Source organism: Tachyglossus aculeatus, chromosome 2 (genome assembly GCF_015852505.1).
Source record: "Tachyglossus aculeatus isolate mTacAcu1 chromosome 2, mTacAcu1.pri, whole genome shotgun sequence".
Taxonomy (NCBI): Eukaryota; Metazoa; Chordata; class Mammalia; order Monotremata; family Tachyglossidae; genus Tachyglossus; species Tachyglossus aculeatus.
Window position 1 is genome coordinate 144,144,713 of NC_052067.1, and position 27,290 is coordinate 144,172,002.

Genomic DNA, 27,290 nt, shown 5'->3' on the forward strand with positions numbered 1-27,290 from the left:
CGAGCGCTTAGCACAGTGCCGGCACCCAGTGGAACTGAAGGAACTGAAGGAACGCATCCTGTCCCAAGCGCTTAGCACAGTGCTAGGCACAACTGACTGAACGCCTCCTCTCCGGAGCGCTCAGCACAGTGTTAGTAGGCACAACTGACTGAACGCCTCCTCTCCCGAGCGCTTAGCACAGTGCCGGCCCCCGGTGTAACTGAATGAACTGAAAGAACTCATCCTCCCAAGCGCTTAGCACAGTGTTAGGAACAATTGAATGAACGCACCCTCTCCCAAGCGCTTAGCACAGTGCTAGGCGCAACTGAATGGAGTCATCCTCTCCAAAGCGCTTAGCACAGTGCTAGGCACAACTGAATGAGCGCACCCTCTCCCAAGCGCTTAGCACAGTGCTAGGCGCAACTGAATGGCGTCATCCTCTCCCAAGCGCTTAGCACAGTGCTAGGCACAACTGAGTGAACGCCTCCTCTCCCGAGCGCTTAGCACAGCGCTGGCACCCGGTGTAACTGAATGAACTGACTGAGCGCACCCTCTCCCAAGCGCTTAGCACAATGCTAGTAAGCACAACTGAGTGAACGCCCCCTCTCCCGAGCGCTTAGCACAGTGCTGGCACCCTATGCAACTGAATGAACTGAAGGAACGCACCCTCTCCCAAGCGCTTAGCACAGTGCTAGGCGCAACTGAATGGAGTCATCCTCTCCAAAGCGCTTAGCACAGTGCTAGGCACAACTGACTGAGCGCACCCTCTCCCAAGCGCTTAGCACAGTGCTAGCAGGCCCAACTGAGTGAACGCCCCCTCTCCCGAGCGCTTAGCACAGTGCTGGCACCCGGTGTAACTGAATGAACTGAACGAACGCACCCTCTCCCAAGCGCTTAGCACAGTGCTAGGCGCAACTGAATGGAGTCATCCTCTCCAAAGCGCTTAGCACAGTGCTAGCAGGCACAACTGAATGAACGCACCCTCTCCCAAGCGCTTAGCACAGTGCTGGCACCCTATGTAACTGAATGAACTGAAGGAACGCACCCTCTCCCAAGCGCTTAGCACAGTGCTAGGCACAACTGACTGAACGTCTCCTCTCCCAAGCGCTTAGCACAGTGCTAGGCACAACTGAGTGAACGCACCTTCTCCCGAGCGCTTAGCACAGCGCTGGCACCCGGTGTAACTGAATGAACTGAAGGAACGCACCCTCTCCCAAGCGCTTAGCACAGTGCTAGGCGCAACTGAATGGCGTCATCCTCTCCAAAGCGCTTAGCACAGTGCTAGGCACAACAGAACGAACGCACCCTCTCCCAAGCGCTTAGCACAGTGCTAGTAAGCACAACTGAGTGAACGCCCCCTCTCCCGAGCGCTTAGCACAGTGCCGGCACCCAGTGGAACTGAAGGAACTGAAGGAACGCATCCTCTCCCAAGCGCTTAGCACAGTGTTAGGCACAACTGACTGAACGCCTCCTCTCCGGAGCGCTCATCACAGTGCCGGCACCCAGTGTAACTGAATGAACTGAATGCACGCATCCTCCCAAGCGCTTAGCACAGTGTGAGGTACAACTGAATGAATGCCTCCTGTCCCAAACGCTTAGCACAGTGCTAGCAGGCACAACTGAATGTAGTCATCCTCTCCCAAGCGCTTAGCGCAGTGCTGGGCACAACTGAATGTAGTCATCCTCTCCCAAGCGCTTAGTGCAGTGCTAGCGGGCACAACTGACTGAACGCCTCCTCTCCGGAGCGCTTAGCACAGTGCCGGTCCCCGGTGTAACGGAATGAACTGACTGAACGCCTCCTCTCCGAAGCGCTTAGCACAGTGCTAGGCGCAACTGACTGAGCGCACCCTCTCCCAAGCGCTTAGCACAGTGCTAGCAGGCACAACTGAGTGAACGCCCCCTCTCCCGAGCGCTTAGCACAGTGCCGGCACCCTATGCAACTGAATGAACTGAAGGAACGCACCCTCTCCCAAGCGCTTAGCACAGTGCTAGGCGCAACTGAATGGAGTCATCCTCTCCAAAGCGCTTAGCACAGTGCTAGGCGCAACTGACTGAGCGCACCCTCTCCCAAGCGCTTAGCACAGTGCTAGCAGGCCCAACTGAGTGAACGCCCCCTCTCCCGAGCGCTTAGCACAGTGCCGGCACCCTATGCAACTGAATGAACTGAAGGAACGCACCCTCTCCCAAGCGCTTAGCACAGTGCTGGGCGCAACTGAATGGAGTCATCCTCTCCAAAGCGCTTAGCACAGTGCTAAGCGCAACTGAATGAGCGCACCCTCTCCCAAGCGCTTAGCACAGTGCTAGTAAGCACAACTGAGTGAACGCCCCCTCTCCCGAGCGCTTAGCACAGTGCTGGCACCCTATGCAACTGAATGAACTGAAGGAACGCACCCTCTCCCAAGCGCTTAGCACAGTGCTAGGCGCAACTGAATGGAGTCATCCTCTCCAAAGCGCTTAGCACAGTGCTAGGCACAACAGAACGAACGCCTCCTCTCCCAAGCGCTTAGCACAGTGTTAGTAGGCACAACTGAGTGAACGCCCCCTCTCCCGAGCGCTTAGCACAGTGCTGGCACCCGGTGTAACTGAATGAACTGAAGGAACGCACCCTCTCCCAAGCGCTTAGCACAGTGCTAGGCGCAACTGAATGGAGTCATCCTCTCCAAAGCGCTTAGCACAGTGCTAGGCACAACTGAATGAGCGCACCCTCTCCCAAGCGCTTAGCACAGTGCTAGTAGGCACAACTGAGTGAACGCCCCCTCTCCCGAGCGCTTAGCACAGTGCTGGCACCCAGTGGAACTGAATGAACTGAACGAACTCACCCTCTCCCAAGCGCTTAGCACAGTGCTAGGCACAACTGAATGGAGTCATCCTCTCCAAAGCGCTTAGCACGGTGCTAGGAACAACTGACTGAACGCCTCCTCTCCCAAGCGCTTAGCACAGTGCTTGCAGGCACAACTGAGTGAACGCACCTTCTCCCGAGCGCTTAGCACAGTGCTGGCACCCAGTGGAACTGAATGAACTGCAGGAACGCACCCTCTCCCAAGCGCTTAGCACAGTGCTAGGCGCAACTGAATGGAGTCATCCTCTCCAAAGCGGAACAACTGAATGAACGCACCCTCTCCCAAGTGCTTAGCACAGTGCTAGGCACAACTGAATGAGCGCACCCTCTCCCAAGCGCTTAGCACAGTGCTAGCAGGCCCAACTGAGTGAACGCCCCCTCTCCCGAGCGCTTAGCACAGTGCTGGCACCCTATGCAACTGAATGAACTGAAGGAACGCACCCTCTCCCAAGCGCTTAGCACAGTGCTAGGCGCAACTGAATGGAGTCATCCTCTCCAAAGCGCTTAGCACAGTGCTAGGCACAACTGAATGAACGCCTCCTCTCCCGAGCGCTTAGCACAGTGCTAGGCCCAACTGAGTGAACCCACCCTCTCCCGAGCGCTTAGCACAGTGCTAGGCGCAACTGAATGGAGTCATCCTCTCCAAAGCGCTTAGCACAGTGCTAGGCACAACTGAATGAACGCCTCCTCTCCCAAGCGCTGAGCGCAGTGCTAGGCACAACTGAGTGAACGCACCCTCTCCCAAGCGCTTAGCACAGTGCTAGGCACAACTGAATGGAGTCATCCTCTCCCAAGCGCTGAGCACAGCGCTAGGCACAACTGAACGAACGCCTCCTCTCCCAAGCGCTTAGCACAGTGCTAGCAGGCACAACTGAGTGAACGCACCTTCTTCCGAGCGCTTAGCACAGCGCTGGCACCCAGTGTAACTGAATGAACTGAACGAACGCACCCTCTCCCAAGCGCTTAGCACAGTGCTAGTAGGCACAACTGAATGAACGCCTCCTCTCCCAAGCGCTTAGCACAGTGCCGGCCCCCGGTGTAACTGAATGAACTGAAGGAACGCATCCTCCCAAGCACTTAGCACAGTGCTAGCAGGCACAACTGAATGAACGCGCCCTCTCCCAAGCGCTTAGCACAGTGCCGGCCCCCTATGTAACTGAATGAACTGAAGGAACGCATCCTCCCAAGCGCTTAACACAGTGTTAGGCACAACTGACTGAACGCCTCCTCTCCCAAGCGCTTAGCACAGTGCTAGGCACAACTGAGTGAACGCACCCTCTCCCGAGCGCTTAGCACAGCGCTGGCACCCGGTGTAACTGAATGAACTGAACGAACGCACCCTCTCCCACGCGCTTAGCACAGTGCTAGCAGGCACAACTGAGTGAATGCCCCCTCTCCCGAGCGCTTAGCACAGTGCTGGCACCGTATGTAACTGAATAAACTGAAGGAACGCACCCTCTCCCAAGCGCTTAGCACAGTGCTAGGCGCAACTGAATGGAGTCATCCTCTCCAAAGCGCTTAGCACAGTGCTAGTAGGCACAACTGACTGAACGCCTCCTCTCCCAAGCGCTTAGCACAGTGTTAGTAGGCACAACTGAGTGAACGCACCTTCTCCCAACCGCTTAGCACAGTGCTGGCACCCGGTGTAACTGAATGAACAGAATGAACGCACCCTCTCCCAAGCGCTTAGCACAGTGTTAGGCACAACTGAATGAACGCATCCTCCCAAGCGCTTAACACAGTGCTAGGCACAACTGAATGAACACGTCGTCTCCCAAGCGCTTAGCACAGTGCCGGCCCCGGGTGTAACTGAATGAACAGAATGAGCGCACCCTCTCCCAAGCGCTTAGCACAGTGCTAGGCGCAACTGAATGGCGTCATCCTCTCCCAAGCGCTTAGCACAGTGCTAGGCACAACTGAGTGAACGCCTCCTCTCCCGAGCGCTTAGCACAGCGCTGGCACCCGGTGTAACTGAATGAACTGAACGAACACACCCTCTCCCAAGCGCTTAGCACAGTGCTAGCAGGCCCAACTGAGTGAACGCCCCCTCTCCCGAGCGCTTAGCACAGTGCTGGCACCCTATGCAACTGAATGAACTGAAGGAACGCACCCTCTCCCAAGCGCTTAGCACAGTGCTAGGCGCAACTGAATGGAGTCATCCTCTCCAAAGCGCATAGCACAGTGCTAGTAAGCACAACTGAGTGAACGCCCCCTCTCCCGAGCGCTTAGCACAGTGCTGGAACCCTATGCAACTGAATGAACTGAAGGAACGCACCCTCTCCCAAGCGCTTAGCACAGTGCTAGGCGCAACTGAATGGAGTCATCCTCTCCAAAGCGCATAGCACAGTGCTAGTAAGCACAACTGAGTGAACGCCCCCTCTCCCGAGCGCTTAGCACAGTGCCGGCACCCTATGCAACTGAATGAACTGAAGGAACGCACCCTCTCCCAAGCGCTTAGCACAGTGCTAGGCGCAACTGAATGGAGTCATCCTCTCCAAAGCGCTTAGCACAGTGCTAGGCGCAACTGACTGAGCGCACCCTCTCCCAAGCGCTTAGCACAGTGCTAGCAGGCACAACTGAGTGAACGCCCCCCCTCCCGAGCGCTTAGCACAGTGCTGGCACCCTACGCAACTGAATGAACTTAAGGAACGCACCCTCTCCCAAGCGCTTAGCACAGTGCTAGGCGCAACTGAATGGAGTCATCCTCTCCAAAGCGCTTAGCACAGTGCTAGGCGCAACTGACTGAGCGCACCCTCTCCCAAGCGCTTAGCACAGTGCTAGCAGGCACAACTGAGTGAACGCCCCCTCTCCCGAGCGCTTAGCACAGTGCTGGCACCCTACGCAACTGAATGAACTGAAGGAACGCACCCTCTCCCAAGCGCTTAGCACAGTGCTAGGCACAACTGACTGAACGCCTCCTCTCCCAAGCGCTTAGCACAGTGTCAGTAGGCACAACTGAATGAACGCCTCCTCTCCCGAGCGCTTAGCACAGTGCCGGCACCCAGTGGAACTGAATGAACTGACTGAACGCCTCCTCTCCCGAGCGCTTAGCACAGTGTTAGGCACAACTGACTGAACGCCTCCTCTCCCAAGCGCTTAGCACAGTGCCGGCACCCAGTGGAACGGAATGAACTGAAGGAACGCACCCTGTCCCAAGCGCTTAGCACAGTGTGAGGCACAACTGACTGAACGCCTCCTCTCCGAAGCGCTTAGCTCACAGTGTGAGCAGGCACAGCCGAACGCACGGCTCCCGGCCGCCAGGGGGCGCGCGCGCGCGCTCCCTCCGTCAGCGCGGCGCTGCCCCGTAGAGCGCCGTTTTCCACAGCGCGCCCCCCTCCCCCGTGCGCGCCCCCGCGCGCGCGCGCTCACCGGCCAGCTCGTCGGGCTCCAGCCCGCTGTCGGCGTCCAGCCCGCACAGCACAAAGTAGTGCGCGAAGCGGCACGGCGCCGCCGCCGCCGCCGCCGCCGCCGCCGCCGCCGCCGCCGCCGGCCCGGACCCGCTCATCCTCCTCCGCTCGGCGCAGCGCAGCGCGCAGCGTGCCGCACCGCCCGCGGACACCCCTCCCCCCCGACGGCCGCCAGGGGGCGCCCGCGCCCGCCCCGCCCCCGAGACCCCTCCGCCAATCACAGCCCCGGGCGCCCGGCGCCTCCGCGGCGGGGGGAGCGAGCTGCGGCCGCGCCTGCGCGTTCCGCCCCGCCCACCCCCGGCTGAGAGACGCGGTCACTGCGCGTGCGCAAACGGGGGGGGGCTGAGCGCCTTCTGCCCCCCACCCCAGCCGAGCCGCGGCAGGTGCGCGTGCGCAAGGGGAGGGCTCTGCGCGCCTGCGCCTTTCTCCCTTCGCACCGGCGACTACTGCGCGTGCGCAAAGGGGGGGGCGGAGGGAGGGGAATGTGTGCCTTCTGCCATTACCCCAGCCGGCCTCCTGCGGCAGGTGCGCGTGCGCAAGGGGAGGTCTCTGCGCGCCTGCGCCTTTCTCCCTTCGCACCAGCGGCTGAGCGCCGCGGCCACTGCGCGTGCGCAAGGGGGTGAGAATGTGCCTTCTGCCACCTTCCCCATCGCCCCTTCCTTCCTCTCCATCCCCCATCTTACCTCCTTCCCTTCCCCACAGCACCTGTATATATACATATATGTTTGTACATATTTATTACTCTATTTATTTTACTTGTACCTATCTATTCTATTTATTTTATTTTGTTAGTATGTTTGGTTTTGTTCTCTGTCTCCCCCCTTCTAGAGTGTGAGCCCACTGTTGGGTACGGACCGTCTATGTTGCCAGCTTGTACTTCCCAAGCGCTTAGTGCAGCGCTCTGCACACAGTAAGCGCTCAATAAACACGATTGATTGATCGATCTCAGCCGAGCGGCTCCCAGCGGCAGGTGCGCGTGCGCAAACAGGGGAGGGGGAGGGGGCTATGCGCCTTCTGCCCCCAGCCAAGCCGCGGCAAGTGCGCGTGCGCAAGGGGGCTCTGCGCGCCAGCGCCTTTCTCCCCTCGCACCAGCGGCTGAACGCCGCGCGCAGTGCGCGTGCGCAAAGAGGAGGCACTGTATGCCTTCTGCCCCCACCCCAGCCGAGCGGCTGCCCGCGGCAGGTGCGCGTGCGCACGGGGAGGGCTCTGCGCGCCTGCGCCTTTCTCCCTTCGCGCCGGCGGCCGAGCGCCGCGGCTACTGCGCGTGCGCAAAGGGGGGTGGGGACGGAGGGAGGGGAATGTGTGCCTTCTGCCCCCACCCCAGCCGAGCCGCGGCAGGTGCGCGTGCGCAAGGGGAGGGCTCTGCGCGCCTGCGCCTTTCTCCCCTCGCACCAGCGCCTGAGCGCCGCGGCTACTGCGCGTACGCAAAGCGGGGGCGGGGGCGGAGGGAGGGGAATGTGTGCCTTCTGCACCCACCCCAGCCGATCCTCGGCAAGTGCGCGTGCGCCAGGGGAGATCTCTGCGCGCCTGCGCCTTTCTCCCCTCGCACCGTCGGCTGAGCGCCGCGGCCACTGCGCGTGCGCAAGGGGGGGGGGGGGGAAATGTGTGCTTTCTGCCCCGTTCCCTATCGCCCCTTCCTTCCTCTCCCCCTCGTCCCCCTCCCCATCCCCCCATCTTACCTCCTTCCCTTCCCCACAGCACCTGTATATATGCATAAATGTTTGTACATATTTATTACTCTATTTATTTTACTTGTACCTATCTATTCTATTTATTTTATTTTGTTAGTATGTTTGGTTTTGTTCTCTGTCTCCCCCCTTCTAGACTGTGAGCCCGCTGCTGGGTACGGACCGTCTCTCTAGGTTGCCAGCTTGTACTTCCCAAGCGCTTAGTGCAGCGCTCTGCACACAGTAAGCGCTCAATAAATACGATTGATTGATCGATCTCAGCCGAGCGGCTCCCCGCGGCAGGTGCGCGTGCGCACACAGGGGAGGAGGAGGGGGCTATGCGCGTGCGCAAACGAGGGGGGCTGTGCGCCTTCTGCCCCCAGCCAAGCCGCGACAGGTGCGCGTGCGCAAGGGGGCTCTGCGCGCCTGCGCCTTTCTCCCCTCGCACCAGCGGCTGAGCGCCGCGCGCAGTGCGCGTGCGCAAAGAGGGGGCACTGTATGCCTTCTGCCCCCACCCCAGCCGAGCGGCTGCCCGCGGCAGGTGCGCGTGCGCACGGGGAGGGCTCTGCGCGCCTGCGCGTTCTACCCTGCCCACCCCCGGCTGAGAGACGCGGCCACTGCTCGTGCGCAAACGGTGCGGGAGGGGGCTGTGCGCCTTCTGCCCCCTCCCCAGCCGAGCCGCGGCAGGTGCGCGTGCGCAAGGGGAGGGTGCTGCGCGCCTGCGCCTTTCTCCCTTCGCACCTGCGGCCGAGCGCCGCGCCCAGTGCGCATGCGCAAAGAGGGTTGGGGGCACTGTATGCCTTCTGCCTCTACCCCAGCCGAGCGGCTGCCGCGGCAAGTGCGCGTGCGCGTTCTACCCTGCCCACCCCCGGAGGAGAGACGCGGCCACTGCGCGTGCGCAAACGGGGGGGGGGGACTGGGCGCCTTCTGCCCCCACCCCAGCCGAGCCGCGGCAGGTGCGCGTGCGCAAGGGGAGGGCTCTGCGCGCTTGCGCCTTTCTCCCTTCTCACCAGCGGCTGAAAGCCGCGCCCAGTGCGCATGCGCAAAAGGGGGGGGGGGACTGTATGCCTTCTGCCTCCTCCCCAGACGAGCGGCTGCCTGTGGCAGGTGCGCGTGCGCACGGGGAGGGCTCTGCGCGCCTGCGCGTTCTACCCTGCCCACCCCCGGCTGAGAGACGCGGCCACTGCGCGTGCGCAAACGCGGGGGAGGGGGCTGTGCGCTTTCTGCCCCCACCCCAGCCGAGCCGCGGCAGGTGCGCGTGCGCATGGGGAGGGCTCTGCGCGCCTGCGCCTTTCTCGCTCCGTACCAGCGGCTGAGCGCCGCGGCCAGTGCGCGTGCGCAAAGGGGGGGGGGTGGCCTGTGCGCCTTCTGCCCCCACCCCAGCCGAGCCGCGGCAGGTGCGCGTGCGCAAGGGGAGGTCTCTGCACGCCTGCGCCTTTCTCCCTTCGCATCATTGGCCGTGCGCCGCGCCCAGTGCGCATGCGCAAAGACGGGGGAGGAACTGTATGCCTTCTGCCCCCGCCCCAGCCGAACTGCCTCCCGCGGCAGGTGCGCGTGCGCAAGGGGAGGGCTCTGCGCGCCTGCGCGTTTCTCCCTTCACACCAGCGGCCGAGCGCCGCTGCCAATGCGCGTGCGCAAAGGGGGGGGGGCTGTGTGCCTTCTGCCCCCACCCCAGCCGAACGGCCCGCTGCGGGAGGTGCGCGTGCGCATGGGGAGGGCTCTGCGCGCCTGCGCCTTTCTCCCCTCTCGCCGGCGGCTGAGCGCCGCTCCCAGTGCGCGTGCGCAAAGGGGGGGGGGGGCTGTGTGCCTTCGGCCCCCCACCCCAGCCGAGAGTCGCAGGTGCGCGTGCGCGCCTTCACTTGTACGTATTTATTCTGTTTATTTTATTTGTTTAATACGTTTAGTTTTGTTGTGTGTCTCCCCCTTCTAGCCTGTGAGCCCGCCGTTGGGTAGGGACCGTCTCTAGATGTTGCCAACTTGGACTTCCCAAGCGCTTAATCAATCAATCAATCAATCGTATTTATTGAGCGCTTACTGTGTGCAGAGCACTGTACTAAGCGCTTGGAAAGTACAAGTCGGCAACATAGAGAGACGGTCCCTACCCAACAATGGGCTCACAGTCTAGAAGGGGGAGACAGACAACAAAACCAAACACGTGGACAGGTGTCAAGTCAATCAATCAATCAATCAATCGTATTTATTGAGCGCTTACTATGTGCAGAGCACTGTACTAAGCGCTTGGGAAGTACAAATTGGCATCACATAGAGACAGTCCCTACCCAACAGTGGGCTCACAGTCTAAAAGGGGGAGACAGAGAACAGAACCAAACATACCAACAAAATAAAATAAGTAGGATAGAAATGTACAAGTAAAATAAATAAATAAATAGAGTAATAAATATGTACAACCATATATACATATATACAGGTGCTGTGGGGAAGGGAAGGAGGTAAGACGGGGGGATGGAGAGGGGGACGAGGGGGAGAGGAAAGAAGGGGCTCAGTCTGGGAAGGCCTCCTGGAGGAGGTGAGCTCTCAGCAGGGCCTTGAAGGGAGGAAGAGGGCTAGCTTGGCGGATGGGCAGAGGGAGGCCATTCCAGGCCCGGGGGATGACGTGGGCCGGGGGTCGATGGCGGGACAGGCGAGAACGAGGTACAGTGAGGAGATTAGTGGTGGAGGAGCGGAGGGTGCGGGCTGGGCAGGAGAAGGAGAGAAGGGAGGTGAGGTAGGAGGGGGCGAGGTGATGGACAGCCTTGAAGCCCAGGGTGAGGAGTTTCTGCCTGATGCGCAGATTGATCGGTAGCCATTGGAGGTTTTTGAGGAGGGGAGTAATATGTCCAGAGCGTTTCTGGACAAAGATAATCCGGGCAGCAGCATGAAGTATGGATTGAAGTGGGGAGAGACACGAGGATGGGAGATCAGAGAGAAGGCTAGTGCAGTAGTCCAGACGGGATAGGATGAGAGCTTGAATTAGCAGGGTAGCGGTTTGGATGGAGAGGAAAGGGCGGATCTTGGCAATGTTGCGGAGCTGAGACCGGCAGGTTTTGGTGACGGCTTGGATGTGAGGGGTGAACGAGAGAGCGGAGTCGAGGATGACACCAAGGTTGCGGGCTTGTGAGACGGGAAGGATGGTAGTGCCGTCAACAGAGATGGGAAAGTCAGGGAGAGGACAAGGTTTGGGAGGGAAGACAAGGAGCTCAGTCTTCGAAATGTTGAGCTTTAGGTGGCGGGCGGACATCCAGATGGAGATGTCCTGAAGGCAGGAGGAGATGCGAGCCTGGAGGGAGGGGGAGAGAGCAGGGGCAGAGATGGAAATCTGGGTGTCATCAGCGTAGAGATGATAGCTGAAGCCGTGGGAGCGAATGAGGTCACCAAGGGAGTGCGTGTATATTGAGAACAGAAGGGGACCAAGCACTGAACCTTGGGGAACCCCCACAGTGAGAGAATGGGAGGGGGAGGAGAAGCCTGCAAAAGAGACTGAGAAAGAACGACCGGAGAGGTAAGAGGAGAACCAGGAGAGGACGGAGTCTGTGAAGCCAAGGTCAGATAACGTGTTGAGGAGAAGGGGGTGGTCCACAGTGTCAAAGGCAGCTGAGAGGTCGAGGAGGATTAGGACAGAGTATGAGCCGTTGGATTTGGCAAGCAGGAGGTCATCGGTGACCTTTGAGAGCGCAGTTTCCGTGGAATGAAGGGGACGGAAGCCAGACTGGAGGGGGTCGAGGAGAGAGTTGGTGTTGAGGAATTCTAGGCAGCGCGTGTAGACAACTCGTTCAAGGAGTTTGGAAAGGAATGGTAGGAGGAAAATGGGACGATAACTAGAAGGTGAGGTGGGGTCAAGAGAGGGTTTTTTTAGGATGGGAGAGACATGGGCATGTTTGAAGGCAGAGGGGAAGGAACCAGTGGAGAGTGAGTGGTTGAAGATGGAAGTTAAGGAGGGGAGAAGGGATGGAGCGAGAGATTTCATAAGATGAGAGGGAATGGGGTCAGAAGCACAGGTGGCCGGAGTAGCATTTGAGAGGAGGGAGGAGAGTTCCTCTGAGGATACCGCTGGGAAGGATGGGAGAGTAGCAGAGAGTGTTGAGAGCCGGGGGGTTGGAGAAAGGGGGGAAGAGACTTTGGGGAGGTCGGACCTGATGGATTTAATTTTGTTAATGAAGTAGGAGGCCAGATCGTTGGGGGTGAGGGAAGGAGGAGGGGGAGGAACCGGGGGCCTGAGAAGGGAGTTGAATGTACGGAAGAGCTGGCGGGGGTGATGGGCATGGGTGTCAATAAGGGAGGAGAAATAGTTTTGTCTGGCAGAAGAGAGGGCTGAGTCTTCAGAATAAATAGAATTAAAGCTAAATGCACATCATTAACAAAATAAATAGAATAGTAAATATGTACAAGTAAAATAGAGTAATAAATCTGTACAAACATATACAGGTGCTGTGGGAAGGGGAAGAAGGTAGGGAGGGATGGGGAGGAGGAGAGCCTTCTAGCATGCAGTAGAAACCTTGAGTCTTTGTCCTTGTCTTTAATCAACATTTTGATCACTTGATCATCCATCTTTGAATCTTTCCCATGCCACTGCTGCCAGCACTGGTGAATTGACTGCGACTGATTCTTCGGCTTAGACCTTTCCATTACGGGCAACCCTATATGGTATAGCTCTAAGTTTTACCAGCATCTGCAAACTCTCCTGCCTCGATGAGGCATCGATTAATAAGAGAAGGTAGATATATCATGGCTGAGAAAAAAGCACGGTGGTAACTTCCATCTTCCCTCCCTCCACCAAAGGCCCCTACTCCTGGCTTGCTCCTGCTTGCTCTCAGAATTCATTCAAGCGTATTTATTGAGCACTTATTGCGTGCAGAGCACTGTACAAAGTGCTTGGGAAGTACAAGTCAGCAACATATAGAGACGGTCCTTACCCAACCACGGGCTTGCAGTCTAGAAGGGGGAAACAGATAACGAAACAAAACATGTAGACAGTTGTCAAAACTGTCAGAATAGAATTATAGCTATAGACACATCATTAAAATAGAGTAGTAAATAAGTACACGTATAATAGAGTACTAAATCTGAACAAATATATACACGTGCAGTGGGGAGGGGAAGGAGGTAGGGCGGGGGGTGATGGGGAGGAGGAGAGGAAAAAGGGAAGGCCTGGGAAGGCCTCCTGGAGGAGGTGAGCTCTCAGTAGGGCTTTGAAAGGAGGAAGAGAGCTAGTTTGGCAGATGTGTGGAGGGAGGGAATTCCAGGCCAGGGGGAGGACGTGGGCTGGGGGTCGACGGCGGGACGGGCGAGGATGAGGCCCAGTGAGGAGGTTAGCGGCAGAGGATTGGAGGGTTCAGGCTGGGCTGTAGAAGGAGAGAAGGGAGGTGAGGTAGGAGGGGGCGAGGTGATGGACAGCCTTGAAGCTGAGAGTGAGGAGTTTTTGCTTGATTTGTAGGTTGACAGGCAACCAATAGAGATTTTTGAGGAGGGGAGTGTTATGCCCACAGCGTCTCCGTACAAAGATAAGCCAGGCAGCAGAGTGAAGTATAGACTGAAGTGGGGAGAGACAGGAGGATGGGAGATCAGAGAGGAGACTGACGCAGTCATCCAGTTAGGATAGGATGAGAGATTGAACCAGCAAGATAGCAGTTTGGATGGAGAGGAAAGGGCGGATCTTGGTGACGTTGTGGAGGTGAGACCGGCAGGTTTTGGTGACGGATTGGATGTGTGGGGTGAATGTGAGAGCAGGGTCGAGGTCACAGTCTTCATCCCCATTTTACAGATGAGGTAACTGAGGCACAGAGAGGTTGAGTGATGTGCCCAAGGTCACAGAGATGACAATTGGCAGAGCCGGGATTTGAACCCATGACCTCTGACTCCAAAGCCCAGGCTCTTTCCACTGAGCCACGCTGCTTCTCTAATAATGATATCTAATCTAATAATGATGATGATGGTAGTGGTTAATAATAATAATAATGATGACATTTATGAAGTGTTTACTATGTGCAAAGCACTGGTCTAGGCACAGGGGAGGTTACAGGGTGATCAGGTTCTAGACTTCTAGACTGTGAGCCCACTGTTGGGGCCCATATGTTGCCATCTTGTACTTCCCAAGAGCTCAGCACAGCGCTCTGCACACAGTAAGCGCTCAACAAATACGACTGCTTGAATTCCAAGGCTGTTACTTTTCCTCTAGGTTATCCTCAGACCTCCTTCCCCTCCCCACAGCACCTGTATATATGCTTGTACATATTTATTACTCCATTTCTTTATTTTACTTGTACATATTTATTCTATTTCTTTTATTTGGTTTGTATGTTTAGCCCTCTGTTGGGTAGGGACGGTCCCTATAAGTTGAGAACATGGACTTCCCAAGCGCGTAGTACAGTGCTCTGCACACAGTAAGCGCTCAATAAATACAATTGATTGATTGACTGGTTGATCATCCCCAAACGAGCGCAGTGGCCGGGGAAAGAAGAGGTGCGCATGCGCACGATCATCCTTCAGCGGAGCGCCGCGGCTTGGAGGGAGGAGAAGTGCGCATGCGCGCGGTCATCGCCCCTCCCCGCGGGGGGGGGGACAGGTGCGCCTGCGCGTTGCGGCACTGCGCATGCGCGTTAACGCTCCTGTTCATTCCCTCAGCGCCTCAGCGTTGACCCTTTCCTCTCCCTCAGCTCGGCTAAATAATAATAATAATAATAATAATAATAATAATAATGTTGGTATTTGTTAAGCGCTTACTATGTGCCAAGCACTGTTCTAAGCGCTGGGGGGGATACAAGGTGATCAGGTTGTCCCGCGGGGGGCTCACAGTCTTCATCCCCATTTTACAGATGGGGGAACTGAGGCCCAGAGAAGTGAAGTGACTTGCCCAAAGTCACACAGCCGACAAGTGGCGGGGCCGGGATTTGAACCCACGACCTCTGACTAAATCATAACAATATGAATTATAATAATAAAAAGAATAATAATAGGGTATTTGTGAAGCGCTTACTATGTGCAGAGCTCTGTACTAAGCGCTGGGTCCTCCCCATCCCCTTCCTTCCTCTCCCCCTCCTCCCCCTCTCCAACCCCCCCACCTTACCTCCTTCCCTTCCCCACAGCACCTGTATATATGTATATATGTTTGTACGTATTTATTACCCTATTTATTTATCTTGTATATATCCATTCTATTTATTTTATCAGTATGTTTGGTTTTGTTCTCTGTCTCCCCCTTCTAGACTGTGAGTCCACTGTTGGGTAGGGACCGTCTCTATATGTTGCCAACTTGGACTTCCCAAGCGCTTAGTACAGTGCTGTGCACACAGTAAGCGCTCAATAAATACGACTGATTGATTGATTGATCCCCCCGCCTTACCTCCTTCCCCTCCCCACAGCACCTGGATATTCATTCATTCAATCGTATTTATTGAGCGCTTACTGTGTGCAGAGCACTGGACTAAGCGCTTGGGAAGTCCAAGTTGGCAACATCTAGAGACGGTCCCTACCCAACAGTGGGCTCACAGTCTAGAAGGGGGAGACGGACAACAAAACATATGAACAAAAATAAAATAAGTAGAATAAATATGTACAAGTAAAATAAATAAATGGAGTAATAAATCTGTACAAACATATATACATATATACAGGTGATGTGGGGGAGGGGAAGGAGGTAAGGTAATGAATTACCTTAGGAGGTAATGAATTCACAAATTAATCAATCGTATTTATTGAGCGCTTACTGTGTGCAGAGCACTGTACTAAGCGCTTGGGAAGGACAAGTTGGCAACATATAGAGACAGTCCCTACCCAACAGCGGGCTCACAGTCTAGAAGGGGGAGACAGACAACAAAACAAAACATATTAACAAAATAAAATAAATGGAATAAGTATGTACAAGTAAAATAAATATATAAATAGAATGATAAAATTCATTCAGTCGTATTTACTGAGTGCTTACTGTGTGCAGAGCAGTGTACTAAGCGCTTGGAAAGTACAAGTTGGCGACATATAGGGTGATGTGATCAGAGCATTGTGAATTATTCAGAGATTTCCCGGAGGGATGGAGTTTTAGGAGGCTTTGAGGATGGGCAGAGCTGTGAATTGCTGATTTTTTGGGGGGGGGCGGTGGTGGCATATAATAATAATAATTATTATTGTGGAATTTGTTAAACGCCTACTATATGCTAGGCACTGTACTAAGTGCTTGGGAAGTACAAGTCGGCGACATATAGGGTGATGGGATCAGAGCATTGTGAATTATTCAGAGAAGATTTCTCGGAGGGGTGGAATTTTAGGAGGCTTTGAGGATGGGGAGAGCTGTAAATTGCCGATTTTTTGGGGGGTGGGCATGGTGGCATATAATAAAATAATAATTGTGGTATTTGTTAAACACCTACTGTGTGTCAGGCACTGTACTAAGTGCTGGGGTGGATATATGCAAATTGGGTGGGACTCACTCAGTCCCTGTCCCACGAGGGACTCTATTACTCTATTTTACTTGTCCATATTTACTCTCCTATTTATTTTGTTAATGATGTGCATCTAGCTTCATTTCTATTTATTCTGATGACCTGACACCTGTCCACATGTTTTGTTTTGTTGTCCGTCTACCCCTTCTATTCATTCATTCATTCATTCAATCGTATTGATTGAGCGCTTACTGTGTGCAGAGCACTGTACTAAGCGCTTGGGAAGTACAAGTTGGTGACATATAGGGTGATGTGATCAGGGCACTGTGAATTATTCAGAGAGGATTTCCCGGAGGGGTGGAGTTTTAGGAGGCTTTGAGGATGGGGAGAGCTGTGAATTGCTGATTTTTTTGCGGGGGTGGGTGGCAAATAATAATAATAATAGTGGTATTTGTTAAACACCTACTACGTGCCAGGCACTGTACTAAGCGCTGGGGTGGACATATGCAAATTGGGTTGGACTCAGTCTCTGTCCCACGAGGGACTCTATTACTCTATTTTACTTGTCCATATTTACTCTATTTATTTTGTTAATGATGTGCATCTAGCTATATTTCTATTTATTCTGATGACCTGACACCTGTCCGTTTTGTTGTCCATCTCCCCCTTCTATTCATTCATTCATTCATTCAATTGTATTTATTGAGCACTTACTGTGTGCAGAGCACTGTACTAAGCGCTTGGGAAGTACAAGTCGGCGACATATAGGGTGATGTGATCAGGGCACTGTGAATTATACAGAGAAGATTTCCCGGAGGGGTGGAGTTTTAGGAGACTTTGAGGGTGGGGAGAGCTGTGAATTGCTGATTTTTTTGGGGGGGTGGGTGGCAAATAATAATAATAATAGTGGTATTTGTTAAACACCTACTACGTGCCAGGCACTGTACTAAGTGCTGGGGTGGATATATGCAAATTGGGTTGAACTCAGTCTCTGTCCCACGAGGGACTCTATTACTCTATTTTACTTGTCCATATTTACTCTATTTATTTTGTTAATGATGTGCATCTAGCTATATTTCTATTTATTCTGATGACCTGACACCTGTCCGTTTTGTTGTCCATCTCCCCCTTCTATTCATTCATTCATTCAATTGTATTTATTGAGCACTTACTGTGTGCAGAGCACTGTACTAAGCGCTTGGGAAGTACAAGTCGGCGACATATAGGGTGATGTGATCAGGGCACTGTGAATTATACAGAGAAGATTTCCCGGAGGGGTGGAGTTTTAGGAGACTTTGAGGGTGGGGAGAGCTGTGAATTGCTGATTTGGGGGGGGGGGGCATATAATAATAATAATAATAATAATAATTGTGGTATTTGTTAATTGCCTACTATGTGCCAGGCACTGTACTAAGCGCTGGGGTGGATATATGCAAATTGGGTTGGACTCAGTCCCTGTCCCACGAGGGACTCTATTACTCTATTTTACTTGTCCATATTTACTCTTCTATTTATTTTGTTAATAATAATAATAATTGCATTTAGTAAGCGCTTACTATGTGCAAAGCACTGTTCTAAGCGCTGGGGAGGTTACAGGGTGATCAGGTTGTCCCACAGGAGGCTCACAGTCTTAATCTCCATTTTACAGATGAGGTAACTGAGGCCCAGAGAAGTTGGGTGAATTGCCCAAAATCACACAGCTGACCATTGGCAGAGTCAGGACTCAAACCCATGACCGCTGGACTCCAAAGTCCGGGCTCTTTCATTCATTCATTCATTCATTCATTCAATCGTATTTATTGAGCGCTTACTGTGTGCAGAGCACTGTACTAAGCGCCAAGTTGGCAACATATAGAGACACGGTCCTTACCCAACAATGGGCTCACAGTCTAGAAGGGGGAGACAGAGAACAAAACAAAGCAAGTAGACAGGCATCAACAGCATCAAAATAGATAAAAACAGAATTATAGATATACATACGTCAGAGGGACCCTGTGCTTTATGCACCATGTCTTAAGTGGAACTGGGGGAATAAGGGTTCCAGTCTGTGTAAGCACTGGACTAAACGCCCTCTTTCACTAGCATTTAGGAGATTACATTCCAGGGAGAAAGTGAGTATTACTCGCTGGTTACCTTACAGTTACCTCAGTCTTGTCACTTATTAAGTACTTAATAATTACCCGAACTCACTAACTGCCTGCCCAGAGTGTAATAATAATAATAATGGCATTTATTAAGCGCTTACTAAGTGCAAAGCACTGTTCTAAGCGCTGGGGAGGTACAAGGTGATCAGGTTGTCCTGCGGGGGGCTCACAGTCTTCATCCCCATTTGCCAGATGAGAGAACTGAGGCCCAGAGAAGTGAAGTGACTTGCCCAGAGTCACACAGCTGACAATTGGCGGAGCCGGGGTTTGAACTCATGACCTCTGACTCCAAAGCCCGGGTTCTTTTCACTATTGGGATACTTACACGCGAGATACAAGAGCGGTCATTTGGAGAGGTTATATTACCTTTATTAATTATATAAATCCTTGTTTTATGCCGTAGAGTCATCTCCCCCTCCCCATCCCCCCCCGCCCTACCTCCTTCCCCTCCCCACAGCACCTGTATCTATGTTTGGACAGATTTATTACTCTATTTATTTTACTTGTACATAGTTACTATTCTATTTATTTTATTTTGTTAATATGTTTTGTTTTGTTGTCTGTCTCCCCCTTCTAGACTGTGAGCCCACTGTTGGGTAGGGACCGTCTCTATATTTTGCCAACTTGTACTTTCCAAGCGCTTCGTACAGTGCTCTGCACACAGTAAGCGCTCAATAAATACGATTGAATGAATGAATGAATGTGAAGAAAGAATGTAATCCAGCCAAGCATGTCAGCCCTGTCACTTGCACAGTGCAATGGGAGAATCATCATCAATCGTATTTATTGAGCGCTTACTATGTGCAGAGCACTGTACTAAGTGCTTGGGAAGTACAAATTGGCAACATATAGAGACAGTCCCTACCCAACAGTGGGCTCACAGTCTAAAAGGGGGAGACAGAGAACAAAACCAAACGTACTAACAAAATAAAATAAATAGAATAGATATGTACAAATAAAATAAATAAATAAATAGATAGAGTAATAAATACGTACAAACATATATACATATATACAGGTGCTGTGGGGCAGGGAAGGAGGTAAGATGGGGGGGATGGAGAGAGAGACGAGGGGGAGAATGTATTGAAGCAGTTTATTTAAGCCTATGCCTGGCTTTTATCCCTCTGCCGGCTCTAACGTTGGGCCCCATTGGGCCCTCTCCTGAAAAATAGCCAAGTATGATTAAGCATTTCATGTCATATCAATAGCCCACTTCGCAGCAGCTTTGTATAGTTCAGAAATTCCGCTGAGTTTGAGGGCAGTAACTTCTGAAAAGAAACTCCTGCCAATTATATATGGAGTTGATCCGTAGATTGCATCACTATATGCTGGGAACGGAACTTGCGTTAAAGTTTATTCCATCATAAAATGATGGTGAACGTCACCCAAGTGCTTCACCCCAGCAGCAGCTGTTCCACTCAACTGGGGCCAGATATTCTGTTTTCCAATAGTGTTTCTCCCTCACATCTGAAAGAGGACTTGAGTGTGTTGATTGAGGGTAAAGGTGTTATGCTGAGAGTCTTAGACATTTACAATCCCTCTTAGGTCTCAGAGCCCATCACAGGTTGTGGCTTGAACTGATAATGGGGATTTTTATCCACTTTACAAACGGCTAAATAGAGACTGTGAACGTCATAATGTTGTTTTGTACATATTTACTATTCTATTTTGTTAATGATGTGGATCTGGCTGTACTTCTGTTTATTCTGATGATTTGACACCTGTCCACGTGTTTTGTGTTGTTGTCTGTCTCCCCCTCCTAGACTGTGAGCCCGCTGTTGGGTAGGGACCGTCTCTGTAGGTTGCCAACGTGTCCTTCCCAAGCGCTTAGTCCAGTGCTCTGTACACAGTAAGCGCTCAAGAAATACGATTGAATGAATGAATGAATGAATAATAAATATGTACAAATATACACAAGTGCTGTGGGGAGGGGAGTAGAGCAGAGGGAGGGAGTGGGGGGATGTGGAGGGGAGAAGGAGCAGAGGAAAAGGGGGGCGAAGCACTGCACTAAGATCTGGGGTAGATATAAGACAACCAGATCCCTCCTAAGCAGGAGGAAGAACAGGTATTGCATCTTCACTTGATAGATAAGGAAACTGAGGCATAGAGAAGCTTAAATGACTTGTCCAAGGTCACACAGCAGGTTGGTGGCGGAGCCGGGATTAGAACCCAAGTCTTCTGACTCCCGGGCCTGTGTGCTATCCACTGGACAACTGATTAAGAGAAGCAGCGTGGCTCAGTGGAAAGAGCCCAGGCTTTGGAGTCAGAGGTCGTGGGTTCAAATTCCGGCTCCTCCAACTGTCAGCTGGGTGACGTTGGGCAAGTCACTTCACTTCTCTGGGCCTCAGTTACCTCATCTGTAAAATGGGGATTAAGACTGTGAGCCCCATGTGGGACAACCTGATCATGTTGTAACCTCCCCAGTGCTTAGAACAGTGCTTTGCAAATAGTAAGCACTTAACAAATGCCATCATTATTATTACTATTCTCTGGGCCTCAGTTACCTCACCTGGAAAATGGGGATGAAAACTGTGAGCCCCCCGTGGGACAACCTGATCCCTCCCCGTCTTCATCCCCGTTTTACAGATGAGGAAACTGAGGCCCAGAGAAGTTAAATGACTTGCCCAAAGTCACACAGCAGACAAGTGGCGGAGCCGGGATTAGAACCCACGACCTCTGACTCCCAAGCCCCGGGCTCTTGCCACTGAGCCACGCTGCTTCTGCAAGTAGAATGTGCTCTTTGTTGAGCACTTACTATGTGCCAGGCCCTGTACTAAGTGCTGCAGTAGATACAAGCTAATCAGGTTGGACACACATGAAGCTCAGTCTTAATGATGATGATGATGGCATTTATTAAGCTCTTACTATGTGCAAAGCACTGTTCTAAGCGCTGGGGAGGTTACAAGGCGATCAGGTTGTCCCCCGGGGGGCTCACAGTCTTCAGCCCCATTTTACAGATGATGGAACTGAGGCCCAGAGAAGTGAAGTGACTTGCCCAAAGTCACACAGCTGACAACTGGCGGAGCCGGGATTTGAACCCATGACCTCTGACTCCAAAGCCCGGGCTCTTTCCCCTGAGCCACGCTGTTCTTGGGAGTCAGAGGTTGTGGGTTCTGATCCCAGCTCCGCCATTCGTCTGCTGCGTGACCTAGGGCGAGTTACAACTTCTCTGTGCCTCAGTTACCTCATTTGTAAAACGGGGATTCATTCATTCAGTCGTATTTATTGAGCACTTACTGTGTGCAGAGCACTATGAGCCCCAGGTGGGACAGTCTGATTACCCTGTGTCTCCCCCAGTGCTTAGAACAGCGCTTGGCACATAGTAAGCGCTTAACAAAGGCCATTATCATTATTATTATTATTATTATTATTATTATTATTATTATTATTATTGTATCTACCCCAGCACTTAGAACAGTGCCTGGCACATAGCATGGCACATGAGAAGCAGCGTGGCTCAGAGGAGAGAGCCCGGGCTTGGGAGTCAGAGGTCATGGGTTCTAATCCCAGCTCTGCCACTTGTCAGCTGTGTGACTTTGGGCAAGTCACTTCACTTCTCTGGGCCTCAGTTCCCTCATCTGGAAAACGGGGATTAAGACTGTGAGCCCCATGTGGGACAACCTGATTACCTTGTATCCCCCCAGCATTTAGAACAGTGCTTGGCACATAGTAAGTGCTTAACAAATGCCATCATCATTATTATTATTACAGTAAGCTGAATTGTACCTCCCAAGCCCTTAGTACAGTGCTTTGCACACAGTAAGCGCTCAATAAATACAGCTTGTACTTCCCAAGTGCTTAGTCCAGTGCTCTGCACACAGTAAGTGCTCAATATATACGACTGAATGAATGAAGGAATGAATAAGTGCTTAATGAATACCATCATCATCATTATTGTTAATATGTTTTGGTTTTTTGTTAATATGTTTGGTTTTGTTGTCTGTCTCCCCCTTTTAGACTGTGAGCCCGCTGTTGGGTAGGGACTGTCTCTAGATGTTGCCAACTTGTACTTCCCAAGCGCTTAGTACAGTGCTCAGCACACAGTAAGCGCTCAATAAATACAGCTGAATGAATGAATGACCGTCTCTATGTTGCCAACTTGGACTTCCCAAGCGCTTAGTCCAGTGCTCTGCACACAGTAAGCGCTCAATAAATACGATTGAATGAATGAATGAATGACCGTCTCTATATGTTGCCAACTTGGACTTACCAAGCGCTTAGTCCAGTGCTCTGCACACAGTAAGCACTCAATAAATACAATTGAATGAATGACTGTCTCTATATGTTGCCAACTTGTACTTCCCAAGCGCTTAGTACAGTGCTCAGCACGCAGTAAGCGCTCAATAAATACGATTGAATGAATGAATGAATGACCATCTCTATATGTTGCCAACTTGGACTTCCCAAGCGCTTAGTCTAGTGCTCTGCACACAGTAAGTGCTCAATAAATACAATTGAATGAATGACCGTCTCTATATGTTGCCAACTTGGACTTCCCAAGCGCTTAGTCCAGTGCTCTGCAGACAGTAAGCGCTCAATAAATACGATTGAATGAATGAATGAATGACCGTCTCTATATGTTGCCAACTTGGACTTCCCAAGCGCTTAGTCCAGTGCTCTGCACACAGTAAGCGCTCAATAAATACGATTGAATGAATGAATGAATGACCGTCTCTACATGTTGCCAACTTGGACTTCCCAAGCACTTAGTCCAGTGCTCAGCACGCAGTAAGCGCTCAATAAATACGATTGAATGAATGAATGACTGACCGTCTCTAGATGTTGCCAACTTGGACTTCCCAAGCGCTTAGTCCAGTGCTCTGCACACAGTAAGTGCTCAATAAACATGATTGAATGAGTCAGTCAATCGATCAATCGTATTTATTAAGCGCTTACTGTACTAAGCGCTTGGGAAGTCCAAGTTGGCAACATCTAGAGACGGTCCCGACCCAACAGTGGGCTCACAGTCTAGAAGGGGATTATGGTTATTAGAACAGATGTATTTCCCGCCCTTAAGAGAGACCACCCGATGGTCCCAGCCTGACGTCTCCCTCTTTTCCGTTCAGGGACCGCGCAGGTCTCCGGGAGAGCGGGGATCCGTTGGCCGGCCCCCCGTGCCTCGACCTCCCCCCCGGGCGGACGGTGTGATGCTGGCCTCGTGCGTCCGGCGGCGGCGGCGGTGGGTCCCGTCGTCTCCGGGGGTCCCGGGGCCGGCGTCCGTCCCCCGTCCCCGCCGGGCCCACGGCGAGGACCGGGCCTCCCAACTCAGGGTCTTCGTGGAGGAGAACACGGAGGTCACCAGCGCCGGCAGTCTGACCCCCGAAATCCGCCTGCGCCTCCTGACCCCGCGCTGCACCTTCTGGGCCGGGAGAAGCGACCTTTGGCCCTACGGTGACCCTTACTGGGCCATCTACTGGCCCGGGGGGCAAGCCCTAGCCAGGTAAGCCGCAGCAGGGAGGTGGGCCTTCCTTATAATCATACTAATGATAAGGGCATTTATTAATAATAATAATAATAATGGCATTTGTTAATAATGGCATTTATTAAGCGCTTACTATGTGCAAAGCACTGTTCTAAGCGCTGGGGAGGTTACAAGGTGATCAGGTTGTCCCACGCGGGGCTCATAGTCTTCATCCCCATTTTACAGATGAGGTCACTGAGGGTCAGAGAAGTGAAGTGACTTTCCCAAAGCCACACAGACAAGTGGTGAAGCTGGGATTTGAACCCATGACCTCTGACTCCAAAGCCCGGGCTCTTGCCACTGAGCCACGCTGCTTCTCTGGCGGTGCAAAGCACCGCTGTAAGCGCTGGGGAGGTTACAAGGTGATCCGGTTGTCAATCAATCAATCCATCAATTGTATTTATTGAGCGCTGACTGTGTGCAGAGCACCGGACTAAGCGCTGGGGAAGTCCAACTTGGCAACATAGACAGACGGTCCCTACCCAACGGCGGGCTCACGGACTAGAAGGGGGAGACGGACGGTGAAACAAATATGTTAACGAAGTAAAATAAATAGAATCTGTAAATACGTACAGTAACGTATAGAGGAGGAGCGTGGCTCAAAAGAAGCAGCGTGGCTCGGTGGAAAGAGCCCGGGCTTGGGAGTCAGAGGTCGTGGGTTCAAATCCCGGCCCCGCCAATTGTCAGCTGTGTGACTTTGGGCAAGTCGCTTCACTTCTCTGGGCCTCAGTTCCCTCATCTGTAAAATGGGGATTAAGACTGTGAGCCCCCCGTGGGACAACCTGATCACCTTGTAACCTCTCCAGCGCTTAGAACAGTGCTTTGCACATAGTAAGTGCTTAATAAATGCCATTATTATTATTATTATTATTATTATTAAGTCACTTCACTGGGGGAAGTGGGGATGAAGACTGTGAGCCCCCCATGGGACAACCTGATCACCTTGTAACCTCCCCAGTGCTTACAACAGTGCTTTGCACATAGTAGGCAAATTACTGCCTATTATGAATTATTCAGAGAAGATTTCCCGGAGTGGTGGAGTTTTAGGAGGCTTTGAGGATGGGGAGAGCTGTAAATTGCTGATTTTTGGGGGGGTGGGCGTGGTGGCATATAATAAAATAATAATTGTGGTATTTGTTAAACACCTACTGTGTGTCAGGCACTGTACTAAGTGCTGGGGTGGATATATGCAAATTGAGTTGGACTCAGTCCCTGTCCCACGAGGGACTCTATTACTCTATTTTACTTGTCCATATTTACTCTTCTATTTATTTTGTTAATGATGTGCATCTAGCTTTATTTCCATTTATTCTGATGACCTGACACCTGTCCACATGTTTTGATTTGTTGTTCGTCTCCCCCTTCTATTCATTCATAGTAGGCGCTTAATAAATGCCATCATCATCATTATTATTAAGTCACTTCCCTTCACTGTGGGAAGTGGGGATGAAGACTGAGCCCCCCATGGGACAACCTGATCACCTTGTAACCTCCCCAGTGCTTACAACAGTGCTTTGCACGTAGTAGGCGCTTAATAAATGCCATCATCATTATTATTATTATTAAGTCACTTCCCTTCACTGTGGGAAGTGGGTATGAAGACTGAGCCCCCCGTGGGACAACCTGATCACCTTGTAACCTCCCCAGTGCTTAGAACAGCGCTTTGCACATAGTAAGTGCTTAATAAATGCCATCATTATTATTATTATTAAGTCACTTCCCTTCACTGTAGGAAGTGGGGATGAAGACTGTGAGCCCCCCATGGGACAACCTGATCACCTTGTAACCTCCCCAGTGCTTAGAACAGCGCTCTGCACATAGTAAGCGCTTAATAAATGCCATCATTATTATTATTATTATTATTAAGTCCATATAGTAAGCGCTTAATAAATGCCATCATTATTATTATTATTATTATTAAGTCACTTCCCTTCACTGTGGGAAGTGGGGTTGAAGACTGTGAGCCCCACATGGGACAACCTGATCACCTTGGAACCTCCCCAGCACTTAGGACAGCGCTTTGCACATAGTAAGCGCTTAATAAATGCCATCATCATTATTATTATTATTATTAAGTCACTTCCCTTCACTGTGGGAAGTGGGGATGAAGACTGTGAGCCCCGCATGGGACAACCTGATTACCTTGTAACCTCCCCAGCGCTTAGGACAGCGCTTTGCACATAGTAAGCGCTTAATAAATGCCATCATTATTATTAAGTCACTTCCCTTCACTGTGGGAAGTGGGGATGAAGACTGTGAGCCCCGCATGGGACAACCTGATTACCTTGTAACCTCCCCAGCGCCCTTCCCTGTCTCACCATTCCCAGGGATGATGGTGGGTAAGGCCTAGGATTGGGAGTGGAGTGCGATGAACCGAAGCGCTACCTCTAAAACCGTCACTGGGGCTCTCAGCACATTCTCCTGATAAGCAGATGGCATTTCATCATCATCATCATAATCATCATCAAGGATAGTGGTGTTGTTTACAGCGACGGGAAAGTCACGGGGGGGACGGGGTTTGGGTGGGAAGATAAGGATTTCTGTTCCGGACATGGTACTCTATTTATTTATACTCTATTTATTTATTCATTTTACTTGTACATATCTATTCTATTTTATTTTGTTATTATGTTTGGTTTTGTTGTCTGTCTCCCCCTTCTAGACTGTGAGCCCACTGTCGGGGAGGGACCGTCTCTATATGTTGCCAACTTGTACTTCCCAAGAGCTTAGTACAGTGCTCTGCACACAGTAAGCGCTCAATAAATATGATTGATTGATTGACCGTCTCTATATGTTGCCAACTTGGACTTCCCAAGCGCTTAGTACAGTGCTCTGCACACAGTAAGCACTCAATAAATACGATTGATCGATTGATTGATTGATTGATTGTTGGGTAGGGACTGTCTCTATCTATATGTTGCCAACTTGGACTTCCCAAGCGCTTAGTACAGTGCTCTGCACACAGTAAGCACTCAATAAATACGATTGATTGATTGATTGATTGTTGGGTAGGGACTGTCTCTATGTGTTGCCAACTTGGACTTCCCAAGCACTTAGTACAGTGCTCTGCACACAGTAAGCGCTCAATAAATGCAACTGATTGATTGATTGATTGTTGGGTAGGGACCGTCTCTATCTGTTGCCAACTTGGACTTCCCAAGCGCTTAGTACAGTGCTCTGCACATAGTAAGTGCTCAATAAATATGGTTGATTGATTGATTGTTTATTTTCATGCGTTAGGGGGGACATCTGAATAGAGATGTCCCGAAGGCAGGAGGAAATGCGAGACTGCAGAGAAGGAGAGAGAGGTGAGATATGGAGAGGTAGATTTGGGGATCATTTCTGTAAAAGATGATAGCCACCCATGGAAATATCTATTTGGGAGGCCATAGCTTTATCAGAAGCTTTAGAGAAGCAGCGTGGT

General features: G+C 52.0%; 1 protein-coding gene across 1 annotated transcript in view; it reads left to right on the forward strand.

Moving 5' to 3' along the window:
• The first annotated feature begins 9,676 nt into the window (after positions 1-9,676).
• Positions 9,677-27,290, forward strand: part of ETFBKMT (electron transfer flavoprotein subunit beta lysine methyltransferase) — a 28,859-nt gene continuing 11,245 nt past the window's right edge. Inside the window, exons 1-2 of the mRNA XM_038771814.1 lie at positions 9,677-9,753; positions 23,472-23,845. Of these exons, the coding sequence (XP_038627742.1) occupies positions 23,553-23,845 (293 nt within the window). The 5' untranslated portion in view covers positions 9,677-9,753; positions 23,472-23,552. The remainder of the gene's footprint in view (positions 9,754-23,471; positions 23,846-27,290) is intronic.